At 34.2% G+C, this 20,816-nt stretch overlaps 2 protein-coding genes across 2 annotated transcripts; both read right to left on the bottom strand.

Moving 5' to 3' along the window:
- Positions 1 to 4,844: 4,844 nt before the first annotated feature.
- LOC125869761 (uncharacterized) lies at positions 4,845 to 5,903 on the bottom strand. Its single transcript, XM_049550200.1, has 3 exons — positions 5,631 to 5,903; positions 5,150 to 5,551; positions 4,845 to 4,976 (listed from the first exon to the last, which is right to left on the bottom strand). Exons 1-3 carry the CDS (start codon positions 5,898 to 5,900, stop codon positions 4,845 to 4,847), a joined length of 804 nt encoding a protein of 267 aa, XP_049406157.1. The 5' UTR covers positions 5,901 to 5,903.
- A 4,724-nt stretch (positions 5,904 to 10,627) lies between these two features.
- Positions 10,628 to 19,744, bottom strand: LOC125871255 (probable phytol kinase 3, chloroplastic). The gene is made up of 6 exons (XM_049551853.1): positions 19,391 to 19,744; positions 12,177 to 12,244; positions 11,958 to 12,089; positions 11,319 to 11,434; positions 11,095 to 11,209; positions 10,628 to 11,015 (listed from the first exon to the last, which is right to left on the bottom strand). The coding sequence occupies exons 1-6, from the start codon at positions 19,661 to 19,663 to the stop codon at positions 10,838 to 10,840; spliced, it is 882 nt and encodes a 293-aa protein (XP_049407810.1). The 5' UTR covers positions 19,664 to 19,744; the 3' UTR covers positions 10,628 to 10,837.
- Positions 19,745 to 20,816: the final 1,072 nt, after the last annotated feature.

Here is a 20,816-nt window from a genome sequence, read left to right as displayed (position 1 = left end):
TCATTCTGAGTTGAGTATGTTTGAGTAGTTTTGAGTATCCTTGAGTATTTCTTGAGTTGAGTAAGTTTGAAAAGAGGTAAGTATGTTTCCTTTTTATCAAAGTTCAAGCTTATGTTATGCTCTAGAATTCCCCTTACATGCTCGTACATTCCACGTACTGATCTATTTGTCCTGCATCCTTTCATGGTGCAGATATAGGTATTCAGGGTCATCAACAGGTGCTTCGTTGATACCACATGAAGTTCGAGTTAGCTATGGTGAGCCTCCTTGCTTCCGGAGGGTTCCACTTTTACTTTCAGTTATATTAGTCATTAGGATGTCGTGGGTCTTGTCCCGACTTCCATCTTTGTCATTTAGAGGCTTCATAGATAGAAAGTAGAATTTTGGAAGTCTGTTCATTTATTTTATTAAATGTTTTAAAGACTTAAGTTGCCTATTTTATGGCGAGTTGAATAATTAATTTTATTCATAGATTTTCATTCAGAGTTAAATATTTTTTAATTGAGTTTAATACATTTTATTCAGTTTTTAAGCTTTTGCATGCATAAGTTAGTCTTCCGCTTGTAGTCATTCAGGATGAGGGTTCGCTTGGGGACCAACAATGGTTCTTGAGTACCGGCCACGTCCAAGGTGTAGACTCAGGTCGTGACATGTATTGTCAAATTTGTCCTGCAAAAATTGTATTACAAATGTGGATACAGAGGGAACCAAATATTATTGTACAAAATGCAATTTTGAAGTGCAATATGTTATTCACAGGTTTGTATAAAGAATCAGCATATTTAATAATATATTACTATTCTATAACACAATACATTGTGCCTTTTATGTACATACTTCAAATTTCTTTTGTGGATGACATTGCATTTATTTCTTTATTGTATTGAAATAAAGAGACTATACAACTACTTGGAAATATTGCTAAAAAGGTAAAACATATTTAAAATTATATTACTATTCTATAACACGATATATTTTGATTTTTAGGTGCATGCTTCGAGCTTTTGTAATGGATGGCACTGCATTTATTTCGTTATTGTTTTTGAATAAAGAGACTATCCAACTGCTTGAAAAGACTGCAAAAGAGTTAAAAGAAGGATTACTTGAAGAAGCTGAAATTTCTTATCCAAGTGAGCTTGGTGATTTAATGGTAAAAAAGTTTTTGTTTAAGATTTCAATCAAGGATTCAAACATTCACAAAAATAATAATGTCTATTAAGTTATTAAGTTCTCTAATGATGAACTCATTCAAAGGAATATTGTCATCCTGATCTTCAGAAATGAAAGTGTTTACACACCAACAATATGAATAAAAGTGTTTACACACCAACAATCTGAATGTAAGTGTCTTAAAAGAAGGATTACATATCATCTTATTAATTATGCATAAAAAATTTCAAACAAAAATCCTCCCTTGAAAATGGGCAAAACTATGATGGAGATAAAATATTTGAGGTATTATAACTTAATGCAAGCTACATTTACTTTATTACTTATAAGATTCGTAAACACTTGAAATTCTGATACTTTATGTGTTAATTTTAATTTTAGACTCTAATCAAGGTTAGCCTTTTGAAGTGTAGTACAACTGATCTTTTGAATTGAAAGAGGTGGTGTCAAGAGGTTTGTAAAATGGAGGGGTATAATACACTTATTCATATGATGGATAATTTCACAGTTTAATAAATGAGTATGCGTTGAAAATAATAGCAGGTCCTTTCATTATGTGAAAACCAGGTGTTAACATTATTATATTTTGATAAACTAACTATATATGTTCCCTAGAGTACTTTGTTCTAGGAACTTTTTTTAAAGTATAGATTTGAATCTTACTACTTTGTACTACGTTTTAAATGGTGGTCAGCATTGCTATTGTTAAAGAATACAACAGTTCTCATTCTCCAAAAAGCAAATTTTCTACCACTGTCAAATAATAAAAATTAAAAATTTATCTCAATAAAAAAAGTATTATCATTTATATCATTGTATTATATTTTTTTGATGTTGCGTTACCAGTTTATGATCGTCATAATGCGTAAACTTTTATTAAATAATTTTTAACAACCCAACAACTATCTATTACAAATACATTAAAAAATAACAACACCACAACATATCTCTAACTAAGTACAAACAAATAAGCCATTATAGTGTATCAGCTTATATTGAATTCTAATTTCTACATAATGGCATTCAACGTTGTGTTGTATTCGATTTCTGATGAACTATTATAATTATAAACAATGACTGACAGATATACTCATAAGATTACTTCTTGTAGTTTTCAATACTTATATGTTGTAACCTATTAAGTTAACATTAACCAGCAACAACTTAATACACAAGAAGCAACAAAGAAAGTCTAAATTACTTTGAAATATGCAAAAGTAACTATGTACTAACCTTAAGTATCCCAATATAATTGCTGATGTTTGTCAACAATACACTAAGCAATCTATAAAACAGTAATTACAAATCAAATAAAAAATATAGTAAGAAATCCCTTTCACTTAGAATGAATTAAGACAGAAATTGTAGCATGAACATTGTTCAAAACAGTTGTATATATCTAAATTATCATAAACTACGCAAATCTATATATTAATACTTTTAAAGTTTGATAATAAATACAACTTCATAGTTATCAGATAGTTTGATCCAAATTTAAATTAAAGATACATTATAATACTTCAAATATTTACAAGCAATAATAATTTTTAAATTTAGTCATTTCTCAAAATACTTAAGTGAGAAGTGTCCTTAGTATAAAGAAGGTCATCCTTACAAAGTATGATATGGAGAACAAGAAGTGATAAAATTTGTTGATAATATATACAAAGAAACTGTGGATAGCTATTAGTAACCTGTCCAATGTGCAATATTGTAGACACATTACCAATTCAAAATCAAAATATCCATTAAACTCACAAATTAATACCTATTTTATTGAAATTACGATCATATGACTTCTACTTTTTCCTCTTCTTTTTTACTTGAGCTTCTACTTATCCGATCTACTGTTATAATTGACATAAATACATATAACAACAAATTAAACTTAAATAACTATGAGTAGGTTTTATACTTTTCTCATTAATAAACTTATGTTATCAAAAACACAAACACTAAATACACCAGTTTTACATAGAAGTTCATAGGACTAATTTAACAAACATGCAGATGGTGCATGAGAGGTGTAGGTTGCTCATCTGCAACAAATTAATCACTACGTACAAATTAATTTTAAAATGAAATGAAATCACATTTTTGTACTTTTCCATTTTACTCAAGATAGCTAATCAAATTGCTTGAAAGTTCAAACCAACAATTCACATGAAAAATTGTCCAGTACAAGTTACACGTGTTTGCTTGGGAAATTAAAACTGAGATAATCATAGAAGAACACTCTCAATCTCCAGACAAAACAACAAAATTTGTATCAACATAAGCTTATTACAGTTATAATATAGCATGCATTTACTAATTTATTATTTAAATTAAATTTAAAATATTAATTAGCCCATATCTAAGCATCCCAAATAGAGTAAGATCGAGCCAAAATAGAGTTGAACAAGACATCAAGATAAATCTCACAAAAATTAATCCAAAATAGGCTAATACTCTTCAATCGAAGTTCTCATTAAGAACGATCAATATAAAGAATGGAAAAAATTTAACTCATAATTTCACGGAACATTCAATGGTTGACAGAACGATATGCTACATCTGAAAACAAGTCCGATCAAATCTTATAGGCGAAATGTTCTGGGGGACCCTTGTACTTGTATGTGTTTGTATTTTGGACCCTTCTACTTACCATTTTGTCATCTGGACCCCGGAACCCATCCAAACACAACATTTTAAACACACTTTTTGATGTGGCATCCTATGTGGAAAGAATCCACACGCAGCGTGTGAAACACACAAAACAAGAGTGTGACACACCTTCAAAAGGCAATAACTATTAGATTTTGACCTTTAAAGACAATCTCTTCTTCCTTATTTTAACTCAACACCATTGTTGGACAAATTTGAGCATTTTTCTCCTTTTTTTCTCGATCTTGTCTTTTCAAATTTTCTCTCGCCTTTATTTTTTTCTTCGATTTACCATCTCTTTTTTTTGTGTGATTCTATTGTATTTTTGTTGGTTTGATTTTGTTGGTCTTCACGATGACGGCTCAATGCTTCTACTGTGGAGTATATGCTGAACTAAAGACGTCAAGAACACCAACTAATCCTGGAAGAATGTTTTGGGGTTAACAAAAATATTCATCTGGTAATGGGTGTGAATTTTTCCGATGGGCTTACACAAATGATTCAACATACCAAGAACAATACAACATCAAGAATCCATCAACGAGTTCAGGGCAAGGAAGACAAGCAAGACATAGAAGACAAGGAAGGCATGGAAGGCAAGGAAGACAAGGATCAAACACTAGTATTGATATCAGTGTTATTGTAATTGTTATATTTGGTTTCTAGCTATTATTTGTAAGATATATTGATTTGTACTAGCTGTTATTTGATAATGAAATGGAATAACAAAGACCTTGGCCTCAATAGTTGACTGCATTTGCTTCAGAAATCTAAAGAGCAACTTCATTTAAACACAAATTCATACAGAAAAACAAAGTCTTCCCAATAGCAACTTAACAAAAATTCATATACAAACACAAAGTCTTCCTAATAGCAGAACCAAAACAGTTAGGATCAAGTCATTAATCAAAATAAAGTTAGTTGGGATCAAGTCATTAAGCTAAACAAAGTGAAATCTAATGTGTGCCTTGAGTGCTTGGTGTGGCATAAGTGTCTGTTCTACCTTGAGTGCTTGTGTAAATCTCCTCTCATAGCTGCCTTTGAGTAACTGCAGCTTTTCCCTTCCACCTTAGTCCATTGGGTTTGTAACCAAGATGAATATTCGTAGGAGTTGAACTTGACAATGTAGCACTATGCAACACCCTATTAATATTTTCAGACTAAGAAAGCAACAAAAATCTTCACTTAAAGATGAACTAATATCAATTAACACAATTAAATGTGTTTAAATAATAAAATACATACCCTCTTAGTTACACTGCCACCTGATCCAAATAAGATACCATAACCAGCTGTTTTTGCTTCTTTTTTTTAATCTTGGTCTCTTATATACAAAAGTTGCACCACCTCTCAAAGTTGTGCTAGTCTTTCTTTTTTGGCCAACTACACTAGAAGTTGAGTACTTAAAAGGAGTTGTTGTAGGCCTCACACCAAATGTTGAGGCAGCAGCTGCCCTCACAGTACTTGATGAAGCATTTGTAGGCCTTCCACAAATTGTTGAGGTAGTTGCAGGCCTCACACCACTTGATGAAACATTTGTAGGCCTTCTAGCAAGTGTTGAGGCAGTTGCAGCACTTAGACCTGCATTTACACTTGATTGGCTTCCAATTGCAGCATTTGTAAAATCTGAAGTTGCAGCATTTGTTTCAGCAGTTGCAGCACTTGTTCCAACAGTTACAACATTTGTTCTAGCAGTTGCAACACTTGTTCCAATATTTGAAGTTCCAGCATTTTTCTACAAACATATATTAAAGTCAAAAATAGTGCTGAAAGAGTAAAATGCAGTAGCAGAGAGACATTAAAGCACAACTTACCAGAGTTGGACATCCTTTCTTGTTATGCCCAAAAGTCTTACACTCAGAACATTTCATTTTTCTTCCCTTTCTTGTTGCCTTTCCAAACTTCTTCTTAACAGGCTCATCACTATATGGTGGATCATGAATCTCAAAGCCAAGATCATCATTAAACTTTACCTCACAATTATCTGTAATTTCAACATTTTTTCTAAGAATATCCATAGCCATTGGCAATACATTAACAATCCATTTTTCTGAAAATTCTCTCATTTGATTCATTCTTTCCATAACTTTGACTCTTATTTTTTTTAGCATAGTGATTATTGACTTGAACCTAGCACCTAAAATTCAACTGTTGAAAGTCTCACAGATGTTGTTCTCAACCACATCACACTTGCTATGTTCTTTTAAAAAAATGCCCTACACCATGCTTCTTTGTTATACTTTAACAAATCTTCTACAATGCCTTGTCCTAACTAACTCATGTCATCAAGTTTTACCTGTAAAAGGACTTCCAATGATGCCCTGTCAACCTGCCATAATTTTCTTCTCCTTTCTTCACCCCTCCAGTCTTTCTTCAAGTTTGCCCATACATGCCTAGCACAACATCTAATTTCAGCATTTGGCAATAATTCAATGAGTGCAAAATGAAGATCCTGTCAAACAAAGAACATATGACATACAACAATGTTAAATATCAATTACTCGAGATATTAAAGAATTAATTTAACAAATAATATAGTAATACCTTCTGCATATCATACATCACTGTTAGTCACTCACCTTCTGTAAGCTCCAGATCATGTTTGATGCACTTGAGAAATCAAGACCATGTATCATTGGTTTCTTTATCAACTATTGCCCATGATATAGGGTACATCTGATTATTTCCATCTTCGGAAATGCAAGATAACAGTTCACCTTTACATACATTTTTGAGAAATGAACCATCTAAACCAATAATCCTTCTACACCCTTCTTTCCGTCCATTTTTTAAGGAACCAAGACAAATATAGATACTCATAAACACCTTTTTTTCTAAAATTGTGTTCTTGGATGTCCTAATAGATACGGTAGTTCCAGAATTTGTGGTCTTTAATTCCTCAGCATGATCATACAACCTGGCAAACTCCTCTCTGAAATCTCCCAAATGTTCATTCATAACTCTCAATTTTGCCTTTCTACAGCTTGTCTTACTAACATACAAATCATACTGCTTTTGTATCAAAGACTGAATCTGATGTAGTTTGATGGTAGGCTCACTCATAATCCTCTCCTTCTAATGTTTACTAATTCAAATAGGAGTACACAATTTGTTTCTTGTTCTTTTAAAACACTTGTGGACAGGAAAATATGTTTTAACAGTGAAGTTTCCAGTGTTACCATCAATACTTCCAAGAATATGCCAGGACAATACTTTTTCTTACACTTTGCCCTTATACTTTCCTTCTCATTATGTTTCAACTTAATATTCACACTCTTCTTAATAGAGTAAGTTTGCAGTGCCTCCCTGAACTCAATATGATTAAAAAAAAAACATATACAATTGAAATAAAACCTTTTTAGCAGTTGGATCAAAGTAGATCTTTGTAGTTTCCTTCCTAGGTACTGGATCTACCACTTCATCATTCTCAACATGATCCCCTTCAACTTCACTAATGTCACTATTAGGATCTGAGTTATCAAAATAAGGGTCATCACCACCCAAATTGCCTTCAAATCTCCCCCTCTTCTCTTTATAAATGTCTTCAAAATCAGTATCTATACATACAGGACCAGATGGTATCTCATCTGGATTTACTCTATCAGCCTTATCTTTATCTTGTTCTTGAATGTTAGACTGCCTAGCTTGAAGTAACTCCTCATCCAAATTACTCAAATCATCAATATTTTCATCAACATCATAGAGTGAGTCAGAATCAGAATGTTCTTCAACTCTAGGGGCTTGTTCTTCAACTCTAGTGGACTGCTCTTCAATTATAGGGGACTGATTTTGGTTTAAATGCTTATTTTTATTTTCATCAAATGGTTGAGATGAAGACACATCAGCCCTATCTATTTGTGGAGAGAATGACAGATCAACACTATCTATTTGTGGGGAGGATGACAGATTAGCCCTATTTTTGTGTCGGGAAGAGGACACATCAACATTATCTTTTTGTGGAGAGGAGGACACATCAACATTAGTGCTAGGCAATATAAGTATCTCCTCAACAACTAAATATATACTAATGGGATATACAACATCAGCCCTATCTATTTGTGGGGAGGATGACAGATCAACCCTATCTATTTGTGGGGAGGATGACAGATTAGCCCTAATTTTGTGTGGGGAGGAGGACACATCAACATTATCTTTTTGTGGAGAGGAGGACACATCAACATTAGTGCTAGGCAATATAAGTATCTCCTCAACAACTAAAGATATACTAATGGGATATACAACATATACATAAACAAAATTAGCACCCTTCAAACCATTAAGAAAGTTTAAAACGTCAAAATCAGTATTTAACATGTAATAACCACCCTTCTTGTTGACTCTACATCCAAATGCTCAACATTTTCAACACTCAATTTCAGTGTTATTTTATGAAACAACACAATATGCAACTCATCTACATCTATATAATCTTCTCAAGACTAGTGATTCCATTGGCATACCTTACAGTAGGATCTAGTGAAATTGAAGTGTCACTATAGTTAAAGCCATGAACTTATCATGCATGTAAAGTCAAAAGAAAAACAACTATCGTTAAAGCCAATTAACTTACCAAGCCTGTAAGTTAAAATAACAAAAAGACCTATTTTTTTTTAAGGAGACAAGGTGTCAAGAATCTTATACACCTATGATATGTAACAATGGACCACTAACACTATCAATACCCAAGACAATTGACGAGAAAAAAATTATTAATTTTAGTCGAAACTGAGAATTACGAATAAACCCTAGAATCTAGTCGAATTCACGAAATATGCCATTGAAGTCACTCGAAGTCATTCATCCACTACGAAAGCATAGTACACTAACAATAGACACAAACCAAAGTAAAATCTCCAAAATATTTTAGAAAATTGAATGACAATGACCCTAAAGTCAAATAGATACGCACGAAGAAAATGAAAAAAAATCAGAATTAACACAAAAGACAAGAACTTACAATGAAAATCTCAGTGGAACTGAGCTTCAACTAAGCTTCAATTGTGCTTCAACTTAGCAAAATCATAGAGAAATCGCGGAGAGGAGAAGGGGAAAAGTCGTGATGGTTTTGGAATTGCCTTTGGAATACAATGACGACTATTCTTACTTCATATGTGTGATAGGCTAAGTGGAATATAATATTCATACGTGGATTGAAATTTTTTCTTTTTGGTCAACGTGTACGAGTTTGTGCAACACGCACCATACCACATCAAAAAGTGTGTTTAAAATGTTGTGTTTGGAGTTCATGAGTTCAGATGACAAATGGATAAGTAGAAGAGTCCAGAATATAAACAGATACAAGTATAAGAGTCTACCAGACCATTTCATCAATCTTATATGCCAGATCAATTAATCATAGCCTGCTTGAAGAAAGTCTTTATTATGCTATGCTATCATCTGCATGTTCAAATGTTGAAACGGTAAAAAAATTATCATAGTTATGATAAAGAGTATCAAAGTACAAAGGAGAATCGAAGAAGTATTAAAGAAACAAAAGAAAGAACACTCACAGTGATGGTAAAACACGCAGGAGCTTAGAGAAGATCGACACTAGCTCTGGCCGGAGACAATCGAAAGAAGAAGCGCACCTCCCTTCTCAAAATTTAGCTTCTATCACTGCATATGTTTGGTCTCCTTCTTGAGAGAAAGAGTTTTCTTTTTTTTCTTTTTAATATTATTTTAATAGCTTCCTTTTTATCCAGACTCATTTGATGGTTTGTCCAAAGTTATATTTCATTTTTTAACTTATTCAATAAAATTGGTCCATGGCCATAGTTTAATTTTTGAAAAAAATAAATATTGAAATGAGTACAAACATGAGTCTTACCATCTATAGACAATGATGAAGGGACGCGTATCAATATACGGATACCTAGGAAGTTATATACGTATCAATGTATTTTTAGCATATTGATATGCAAAAAAATGAAATTTATAATACTTTTAGTATAGTTTTTTATTATCTAATTTTTTTGTTTAAAATATCAAATTAATGTTATCTAATTCAATTTTTAAAATTAGTCAAATTGACTTTTGAAAAGCGCAACATAACAATTAAAAATGAATAGAGGAAGTAATAAATATAGTTATCCCATATTATTTGATTATCTTCCTAAATCACTGCTTCAACTGTCAACGGATAAAAAAAATTAGTTTTCTATATATTAAATTTGACAAAGTGATTTAGAGTACCTTTTAAGTAATTTTAAGAAAATATGTATTTCTCTTTTTTCCAATTTATTTATACAGATAGAATTTTGAGAGTCAATCAAATATAACATAGTAAATTTTTTACATATTTAATTTGTGAATTATTGTAATTTATAATACTTTTAACTTTTTTTTTAGATCAAATATGTTGCTTTCTTACGAGTGTCCTAATTAATGTTATGCAAAATAAACTTTCAATATTCAATTTAGTTCTTTAAATAGTTCAAATTATTTATTATTGTAATTTATAGTACTTCATATTATTTTTCAAACAATATATGTTAATTTATCTATCACAATTTATATAGAGTTAATAGAGTTTTTATATGTCTTAAATTTTTTTCTTTATGACAACTTATTATTTTTACGTGATTTTCAATTAATTAAAATAATAATAAAAATTTAATTTAGAAAAATACATAAATACCCCTAGAAGCATACACATTGACCAACAAGTATCACCTTCAACACTTTTATATATAATATTATCTTTTAAAAATATAATTGACTAATAATAACATTAATTTAATGAAATAAAATAAATATAACTAATGAATTCTGATATTTATTTGAATAAACTATTAACAAGTTAATAATAGATTTTTAAAAAAATTATATTTTAAAATATTGGTGCAACGCGCGGATACGCATACTAGTTTAACAATACCACAATAAAAACTAACAAGTTTTGTGTAATGCAGAGTTCTCCATACTTAGTGATACACAATACTGTGTTAGACTAACACATTACCCATTTTCAGTTAGCATTTCTAAGTGTTACAGTTCATCCATCTCAGGCTACAATCTGATATCATAGAACAAGACTGCCTACCAGCACTGAGGTTAAGGGAACTGTTAAGTTGTCATCGAGTTCACTGCTTAGAGGATGGGATTCAACCAGTGCTGCAGCAAGAGACATAAACAAGAACACTAAGACCGTCTTGGAGCTCACCTGAATATACCCCAACAAGGAGAAATAGAGCAAGAATCTGTAGCAAAACCATAGAGACCAGTAAGAAATATGCAGTATTTAAGCAAAACATGATAACAATGAAAGCTTTCAATTACCCAAGGGATGCTAAGAAACCAGCAGCTGCCATTGCAATACTACCAGCAAATGATTTGTTTTTATTGTATGGGAGTTTCTGTTTTCCGAACCTCCTGCCAACAATGTCAGCAATACCTGGAGCACGAAAACAGTAACTTTTACTATTTCTTAGAACATCGTCAGTCAATCAGGGAGGTCAAGTAACCATGACAGACAGAAATTAAATTGCCTCAGCATAGCATACCATCACCAGCACAAAGGTTGCAAATTAGTCCAATTGAAATAGGAGAATATCTCCAATATATAGCACAAGCATAAGTGATTGAAAAGGCATAGTACAATGGTCCCTTGAGAAGCTCCCTAATGTAAGAGGCATGCCAAACACAATGTAAGTTGCCAATTAAATTGCTTAACAAAGAATAAGAGGTCATTGAAGGACAATAAGAAGTAATCCTTAGCTTAATTAGGACTACAAAAAAAGGATTGGGGTTGGCCCGGCAATTATGCTTTACCAATTTTGGCACAGCTGCCTGTTTTCAGAAATTTTCTCCCGCATCATTTTGTTATGATATAGGAGAAATAGTAGGACTTATAAGAATAAATAGTGTTATCATGTTCAAGTGTTCACAGATGTTGGCAGCATCATATTACGCACAGATTGCAGCTTTAGTAAAATTAACAAATAGCCTGTTGCCAACTTACCATTAGAGGAATGAAGATATGGATGCACATAAATAAATATGGTTTGCAACCTCCTCCTCAAGGGAACCAGTTTTTGGTTGTGACGTCTCGCTATTTTCAGTAATAGTTAAGTTCTATAACAAGAGATGGTTTAATGAAATTGTTCAAGTAAAAGCTAAAAATATTCTTCTGATTACTAAACCTGTGGTCTCCAAATCGGCTCATAGACTTGACAGTTGCATCATCTTTCCATATTCCTAATCCCAAAAGAAGCATTTTTATTATGTTAAGACCGGGAATAAAAGCTGCTAGAATTGCTCCTTGTTGACCAGAACTGGAAAAACAAAACACCGCCTCACTCACCAGGTATATTAGGAATTGAATGAATGAAAGGCTTCATGGTTAGGTTGAAAAGCATTACCTGAACATTGGCCAGCAGAGCATGAAGACTAGCCCAATGCTAATATGAACAAGCTTTCTGTTCGTTTTCTGGGTAATACAAAAATTGTAGAATTCAGAAAATACAGTACAAAGGCCATATTGGGACATCATTAAGCAGAAAAGGTAAGGATATCACTTCCAAAAGATGAGCGAATCCAGCAATATGCTTAAGGTGGGCTAAGGTCATAAATTTAGTTATAACTTATAACATCCTCTTCAATGGATTTGATAAACCTTACTTGTTTAAGTATATAGTAATTACAGATTACAGGTAAATACTAAAATCATACAACCTTGGAATAATTTCTCGATTTTCAGTATAATTTCTGAATTACGTAAGGAAAAATACATGAATATGGTCCACACCTTATAATATGGCATCTATATAACAGTAAATGCACTCAAGATTAGCAGTGTTTGCCAATATAAACACTGCCTGTGTTACAGTAATTTGGAATTCAAAAGTTAGTTGACAAAGTTAGTTAAACACTGTTAAGCTACAATAATCAGTGTAGTGGTAGTTAGTTAGATGTTAGTTGTAATTGATTTGTGTTAGATGGAATAAGTAAGTCAAGTTCTTTATAAATGGACATTGTAATCATCAGTTACATTCATATATGGAAAATACAAAATTCTCTTTCTCTTTCTAATCTCTCTCTTTCTATTCTTCTTCTTCTTCTTCATTACTAACTGTTTTCTCGAGAAATCCTGAAACAGTGCTTCGATCCTCGAATTCATTGTGAATTCCTGCAATCGAGTAACATTGGTATCAGAGCTACTCTATCCTTGGATTTTAATGGTGAAAGGAACAAAATCTGCTGATAATTCTCCAACAGAAATGGGGGAATTGAAGGAAATGATGCAGAATTTGGCAGAAAAAATAGGAACGTTGCCAGGGGAAGTTACAAACCTGAAGAGCAATGATCAGGTGGTCATGGAATTGAAGGAATAGTTGGTCACTAATCGAGAATCTGGGAGGGATAAAACTCCTATAGAAGATGGTCCTTCGACTGCAAGACATTCTGATGAGAGAATTCACCACTCTGAAGGGAGAAGTCACAGACCCAAGAGTCCTACCAGTTACAACACCCATCATTCAAATTTCTCAAGATGGTCCCGAATGGAATTCCTCAGGTTTGCAGGGGAAGATCTGAGATCGTGGTTGTTCAAGATTGAACAATTTTTCTCCATGGAGAATGTAGCTGCAGAGGAAAAGGTAACAGTAGCTGCAATGCAACTGGAAGGAGAAGCCATCCAATGGCATCTTTCTTTCATGAGATACAGACAGTATTTACAACCAGCTACTTGGAATGAGTATGTGATGGCTATGGTGGAGAGATTTGGAACAGATTTTGATGATCCCATGGAGGAAATCAAGAAGATCAAACAAGTGGGGAGTGTTAAGGAATATCAATCAGTGTTTGAAAGACATCTCATTAGGGTGAATTTGTCACAAGAGAATGCAATCAGTTGCTTTATTGGAGGGTTAAAACATGAGCTGAACATTGCTGTGAAGATCACCAATCCGACTTCTTTATCACAGGTATACAGGACTGCAAGAATGCAAGAAGCATACTTAACTGTTGTGAGACAGCCAAATATCTAATCAGTCTCAAATGGGTGCAAAAAGATTCATGGACCAAAGGATTGGTAACAATAAGCCTCTGTTATCTACACCTGGTACAAATACTTCTAGTTTTTCTAAGGCAGTAAATAGAAGAACTTTGATCATAGAGGAGATGAATGAAAAAAGGGCAAAGGGGTTATGTTACTTGTGCAATGAAAAGTACATGCCTAGGCATAAGGGTAAGAATTCCAAGCAGTTGTATTTGTTGGAAGTGGAAGAATTAGAAGAAGGGCAGGATTCAATGCAGGAACAAGGTGGAGAATTACAAGAGGAATAAAATGAACAATTAGAGTTGGGACCACCTGTGGAACACATGGAGATTTCTATGCATGCGTTAAATGGGTCATTGGGATTTAGAACCTTGAAGATGACTGGTTATCACTCAAAAATGGCATTACACATATTAATTGATACAAGAAGTTCTCATAACTTCATTGATCCTGACCTGGTCAAGCAATTGGGGTGTGAAGTGAAGTCTATTAAACCTGAGATGGTAGCCGCAGCAAATGGTAGCATGTGGGTGGACAAGAAGACGTCTGTGACTTGGTTACTACAAGGAGCGGAGTTTTCTGCTGATTTTCTATTATTACCTTTAGGTTCTTGTGGAGTTGTGCTGGGGTCCAATGGCTATTAACGTTGGGTGATATCAAGTTGAATTTCAGAAATTTAACAATGGAGTTTTGGTACAAGAGAAGGAAGCATTTACTCAGAGGGTCTGGCAATCAAGTGTTAACTCCTAGTGCTGGGAAACTGACCAAACACTTCGAAAATCAGTCTCAGCTTTGTATGATTCAAGTAATTCCTCAGGGAAGTGATGAAGACAAATGGCATCCATTAGAAGTAGCAGCTGATAAAGATCTTGAAGAAGACCCTGCACTACTAGAGGTATTGTCAGAATTTTTGCATTATTTGAAGAACCTGTTGGTTTACCACCTTTTAGAGGTGTATTTGATCATAGGATTGTGTTGCATTCTGGAGCTGAACCTGTGAATAAGAGACCTTATAGATATCCTTCAGTGAAAAAGGTATTATTGAGGGTCTTGTACAACAAATGTTGGATCAAGGGATCATTCAACCTAGTTGCAATCCTTTTGCATCACCAGTGGTATTAGTAGGCAAAAAGGATGGCACCTGGAGACTATGTGTAGACTATAGAGACTTGAATAAGTTTACTATAAAGAACAAGTTTCCAATCCCTATTGTAGAAGATCTATTGGATGAACTAGGAGGATCCAAAATATTTTCTAAAATAGACTTAAGGTCTGGATACCATCAACTAATAATGGCAAAGGAGGATGTGCCTAAGACTGCTTTTAGAACACACTCGGGACATTTTGAATACTTAGTCATGCCTTTTGGTTTATCAAATGCCCAGCTACATTTCAAGGTTTGATGAACACTGTGTTCCAGAATTTTCTAAGGAAGCATGTCTTGGTGTTTTTTGATGAGATACTAATATATAGTAGAATTATGGAGGAACACATATTACATCTGAGGTTTGTTTTTTTGAAAATGGTGGAGCATCAACTATTTGCCAAGAAAAGCAAATGTTTCTTTGGTGTCCATAGAATTGAATACCTTGGTCACTTTATCACATCAGAAGGTGTTTCTACCGATCCTCAAAAGATCCAAGCTGTGAGGGATTGGCCTGCCCCAACTACTCTTAAGCAATTAAGGGGTTTTTTAGGTTTGGCTGGTTATTACAGAAGATTTACACAGAGATTTGGAGTTATTTGTAAACCTCTTACTAATCTAACTAAGAAAGATAAATTCAAATGGCACCACACAGCTCAGGAGGCATTTTTGCAATTAAAGGAAGCTTTGACTCAATCTCCTGTATTAGCTTTACCTGATGCCAACAAAACTTTCATTGTTGAAACTGATGCTAGTGGTTATGGAATTGGTGTTGTTCTTATGCAAGAGGGACATCCTATAGCCTTTATTAGCAAGCATTATCTCCAAGACATGTTGCTATGTCAGTTTATGATAGAGAGTTATTGGCCATTATCCAAGCTGTTACTAAGTGGTCTCAGTACTTGTTAGGTTAGAGGTTTATTATAAGGACTGATCAAAGAGCTTTGAAGTACCTTATGGAACAGAAGTTGCACACAAACTCACAGTTATTGTGGTTAACAAAGTTGATGCCATTTGACTATTCTATTGAGTACAAAAAAGGAGTTGAGAACAAAGTCGATGATGCACTGTCGAGAGGTACCGAGGCTGAGTTACTTGCTTTGGTGATTTCCCCAACCAACACTGATCTCTTTCAAGCTATTGTGGATAGTTGGCACTCCGACCCAGAGCTTACACAGTTGATTGCAGATTTACAAGTTAATCATGACTCTCATAGGCAGTTTACTTGGTTGCAAGGCCAATTAAGAAGGAAAGGAAAACTAGTGATTGGCAAGGTGCAGAGTTTAAGGAATGACATTATGTCCCTATGGCATGCTGGCCCTCTAGGAGGTCATTCAGGTGTAGAAGCTACCCTCAAGAGATTGTTGACACTATTTTATTGGAAGAACATGAGAACAAAAGTGAAGGATTTCATTCAAAGGTGTGATGTTTGTCAGAAGAACAAATCTGATTTAGCTGCTTACCTTGGGTTGTTACAACCATTACCTATTCCTGAGGTGGTGTGGTCTCAAATTAGTATGGACTTCATTGATGGTCTTCCCAAGTCTCATGGCTGTGAGGTGATTCTGGTGGTCGTCGACAGACTCAGCAAATATGGTAATTTCCTCCCACTGAAACATCCCTATACTGCTCAATCAGTTGCCCAGGTGTTTTTGGATACTATTGTGAAATTACATGGCTTACCTGATGCTATAACCAGTGATAGAGATGATGTGTTCCTGAGCTCTTTTTGGCAGGAGCTATTTACTCTTCAACGGGTATTGTTGCATACATCTACAGCTTATCATCCTCAGTCTGATGGACAAACAGAAGTGCTGAATAGATGCCTTGAAACGTACTTAAGATGCTACTGCAGTGATGATGCTTCCAATTGGTTGGCTTGTTTGCCTATGGCTGAGTATTGGTATAATACTTGCTTCCATTCAGCCATACAAACCACACCATATGAAGTCTTATATGGCAGGCCGCCTCCTCTACATCTCCCTTACTTACCTGGTGAATCAGCTTCAGCCGAAGTTGACACTACCTTGGTGAACAGAGAACTTAAGTTGCAACTCCTTAAGCATCATTTGCATAGAGCTCAACTCCGAATGAAGAAACAAGCAGATTCCCATAGAAGTGAGAGGCATTTGGCTGTAGGGGATTGGGTCTACTTTAGGGTGCATCCGTACAAACAAGCGACTATCTCTCATCACTCTTATCCTAAGCTTGCTGCTAAATACTATGGTCCCTTTCAGATCATTAAGAAGGTTGGCCATGTGGCCTACACTCTTTTGTTACCTAGTTCTATCAAGATTCATCCAACTGTGCATGTCTCGTTGTTTAAAAAGTGTTATGAAGTGCCTTCCCACGTTTCTTATCCTCCGATTGTTGACCTAGCCAATCCAAATTGCCCTACTCCGGAGTCTGTTTTACAGCGAAGAATGGTCAAGAAGGGCAACAAGGTTGTTGCTCAGTTATTGGTTAAATGGGTTGGTCTTCCCGCTGATGTAGCCACTTGGGAATTTGCTACCATCTTGAAGACAAGGTTTCCATCCTTTGATCCTTGAGGACAAGGATCTTTTGTATGGGGGAGTACTGTTACAGTAATTTGGAATTCAAAAGTTAGTTGACAAAGTTAGTTAAACATTGTTAAGCTACAATAATCAGTGTAGTGGTAGTTAGTTAGATGTTAGTTGTAACTGATTTGTGTTAGATGGAATAAGTCAGTCAAGTTCTTTATAAATAGACATTGTAATCATCAGTTACATTCATATATGGAATATACAGAATTCTCTTTCTCTTTCTAATCTCTCTCTTTCTATTCTTCTTCTTCTTCTTCATTACTAACTGTTTTCTTGAGAAATCCTGAAACAGTGCTTCGATCCTCGAATTCATTGTGAATTCCTGCAATCGAGTAACAACCTGCCTTTGTTTTCTTATCTGGTACTCAATATACACCACAAATGAAAATTTTGCATATTTTGCAACATCAGATTCAGAAAAGCTTATTGCACACAACGGTGTGGACAAGTGGTCAATGAAGTGAGTGCACGCCTTGAAAACTAGGGTTCACATAGTAGAGGCAAAAAAACACTAGGTGATTTCATTCCACTGGCTGGAACCTTGGTGGGCAGAGTTATTAATCACCAGTGCAAGTGGGAGTTAACAGGTACCCATGAAATAGCTGAGATGTGCCCAAGTTGTCCCAAACACCACCATCATCCATAAGAAAAAAATCGAAGAAATTCATTTCATTATTAAACTTAGCACATGGAGATTAGCATTCATATTTAGGATTTATCAGAACCTTAACTGCAATTCAATGAATCCCCGATACTTAAATAAGCAGACAGTTCCTAGCACCCAATACTTCTATTCTAAGCTTCCTCAAGTTAGAACAGAGTTACAATTGACTCTGTCAAAGATGGCCATTCATGTTATGAAGTCAGTTCCATCATGCGTTACACATTGATAAACTCTCACCAAGTCGAACACCATTATGATGCTGAAACAAGTCAAGGGAACAAAATGATAGCACCAGTTAGCATCATAAGCAATTTAAAATGTTGGTCTAGAGTTTTGTTTAGCAAACTTCTATCACCCACTAGTTACAACATTAATTGTGAGAAACATGAAAAATCACACGCATTTGCAGACTTGAGGAACTTGGCATGACAAATTAAACCATTGAATTTCTTTGTCCAATAGGTGAACTCTCATGCCAGAGGCCAAAAGTTGAAGAGGAATGGAAGACCCTGACTTCAACAACAACATACCCGCTATAATCCCACAAGTGGGGTCAGGGAGGATAGAACGTATGCAGACCTTACCCCTATCTCGTGGAGGTAGAGAGATTGTTTCCGAAATACCCTCGGCTCAAGTAACACATATTAAAGCAGTTTGAAAAGTAAAATATAAAAGTAAGGAGGACATATGAAATGATAGGCGAAACATGACATAACATTAAGAAAACAAGGAAGAGTTAACAACAATCAAATAATTCAATAACGCACAAGAAACAACAATATTAATCAAGGACTTGATAGATTAATATTCAACTAAGAGTGTTTTTCATAGAAATACAACAGAAAAGCAAAAAAGGTGCTCAAGCCAAGCAGAGATTCAACATAAGCTCACACGAAATTGCTCTAACAGTTTAACTTAGAACACGCGAGACAGTATTTTTGGAGCTGTTTTGGACCAGCTGACTGCCTCTGCCATTAGAGGAGAATAATGCCTAAAAAAAACCTAGCATCTAAGATGTGAGCAAGAAATCAAAGAAAATAAGTTGTCTTTGTTGCTTCGTCGTGGTTTAAATGGTATGCTATTTTGAATTTAACCATAAACAAAGATATTCGAAAACTAGTGCGTTTACAACTAAATAGTAAAGATTGAGAGAAACAAATTTCAGTTCGGCTTAAAAGTAAAGAAAGATAAAAAGCATGAAAGACCTGATCGAAAATCCCTCTCTTGGCTGTTTCTTCCCACAATCGAAGCATGGAAAGGGCAATACCACCGGAAAATGCAGTGGCGATTAAATCTCCGATGAGTGGATTTTCTGAAAACATTGCAAAATGTACCGCCACTTTAGTCCTGTGTAATCTTCTGGTTTTAAGCTTCTGGAATCCCAAATTGAACCCTTTCTTGGTGGAGAACAGACGATAGGGATCTGAGTTTGACTTAAACAGAGGAAGAGGGAAGACAGAAGAAGCAAAGAGAGCCATATACTGTTAGTTGAGTATTTCACCAGCTTTCAATGTTCCCATTACCTATCTGTATCTCTGCTTACCTCACACCTACACTAATTTATGTCCTATAATAAACAGCACAAAATGAAATCAATATTTATACAAAGCCAAATATATTCCACAATTAGAAATGCTATATCAATTTATCCCACTATAACTAATTTTAACATAATTTTAATTATTTCCATTACTTAATCGCAATAGATATTTTTATTATCTTTTGAATTGGGTTTTGTAACTACTGAATTTAATTTATATATCATGGGAAATTTTGTATTCTTTTATCTTTTTATACGACAAACACTTCAATACTTTTTTTTTTTAAAAAAAAAACAAAACACTTCAATACTGTACTAACCCATCTTGTTATTTTATTCTGCTTCCTACTAATTTGCTTTGTTGACATACACAAGTGAAGGTCTTTATAATGAATTACATGTCATTGGGTTCGTTGTTCTGAGATAGGATTTCATGGCCATATGACATTTCGTTGGCCTTTAGAGGTTGAAAGTTCAATTTTGCCAATAAGGTTGTTCAGCCCTCAAATTCTCAATATTCCTGACCGCACTAGCTAACATACAAATAAAGGAAAGAGTGTTCAAATTCGGGCATTGGTAAGTAAATTGTGTAAATTATTGAGCATTTGGGTCAAGTATATATCTATCTACATTCTATATTACCTTAAAAGCATGAACTCCTAACTTGAATGTTAAATTACTATAATATCCCTAACTTAAGTTGTGACTTTTTCGATCAGTTGTGACTTTTCCGATAAGTTGTGACTTTTCCGATAAGTTGTGACTTTTTTCAAAGGTTTGTGATTTTTCGAAGAGTTGTGAACTTTTCAAAGAGTTGTGACTTTTTCAATAAGTTGTAACTTTTTCGATCAGTTGTGACTTTTATGATAAGTTCTGACTATTCTCAAAGGGTTGTGATTTTTCGATGCGTTGTGACTTTTGCAATGAGTTGTGACTTTTTTAATGAGTTGTGAATTTTCCAAAGGGTTGTGACTTCTCGGAAAGGTTATGACTTTTTAGATAAGACACATAAAAAACACTTGTTCGTACTACCCTATGTTGACTATAAATAGAGGGGATTCCTCTCATTTTTCAACTGCATTTTTTTTTAA

Source organism: Solanum stenotomum, chromosome 7 (genome assembly GCF_019186545.1).
Source record: "Solanum stenotomum isolate F172 chromosome 7, ASM1918654v1, whole genome shotgun sequence".
NCBI classification, from domain to species: domain Eukaryota; kingdom Viridiplantae; phylum Streptophyta; class Magnoliopsida; order Solanales; family Solanaceae; genus Solanum; species Solanum stenotomum.
Note: the sequence above shows the minus strand (reverse complement) of the source record. Positions and strands in the feature narration are given on the sequence as shown.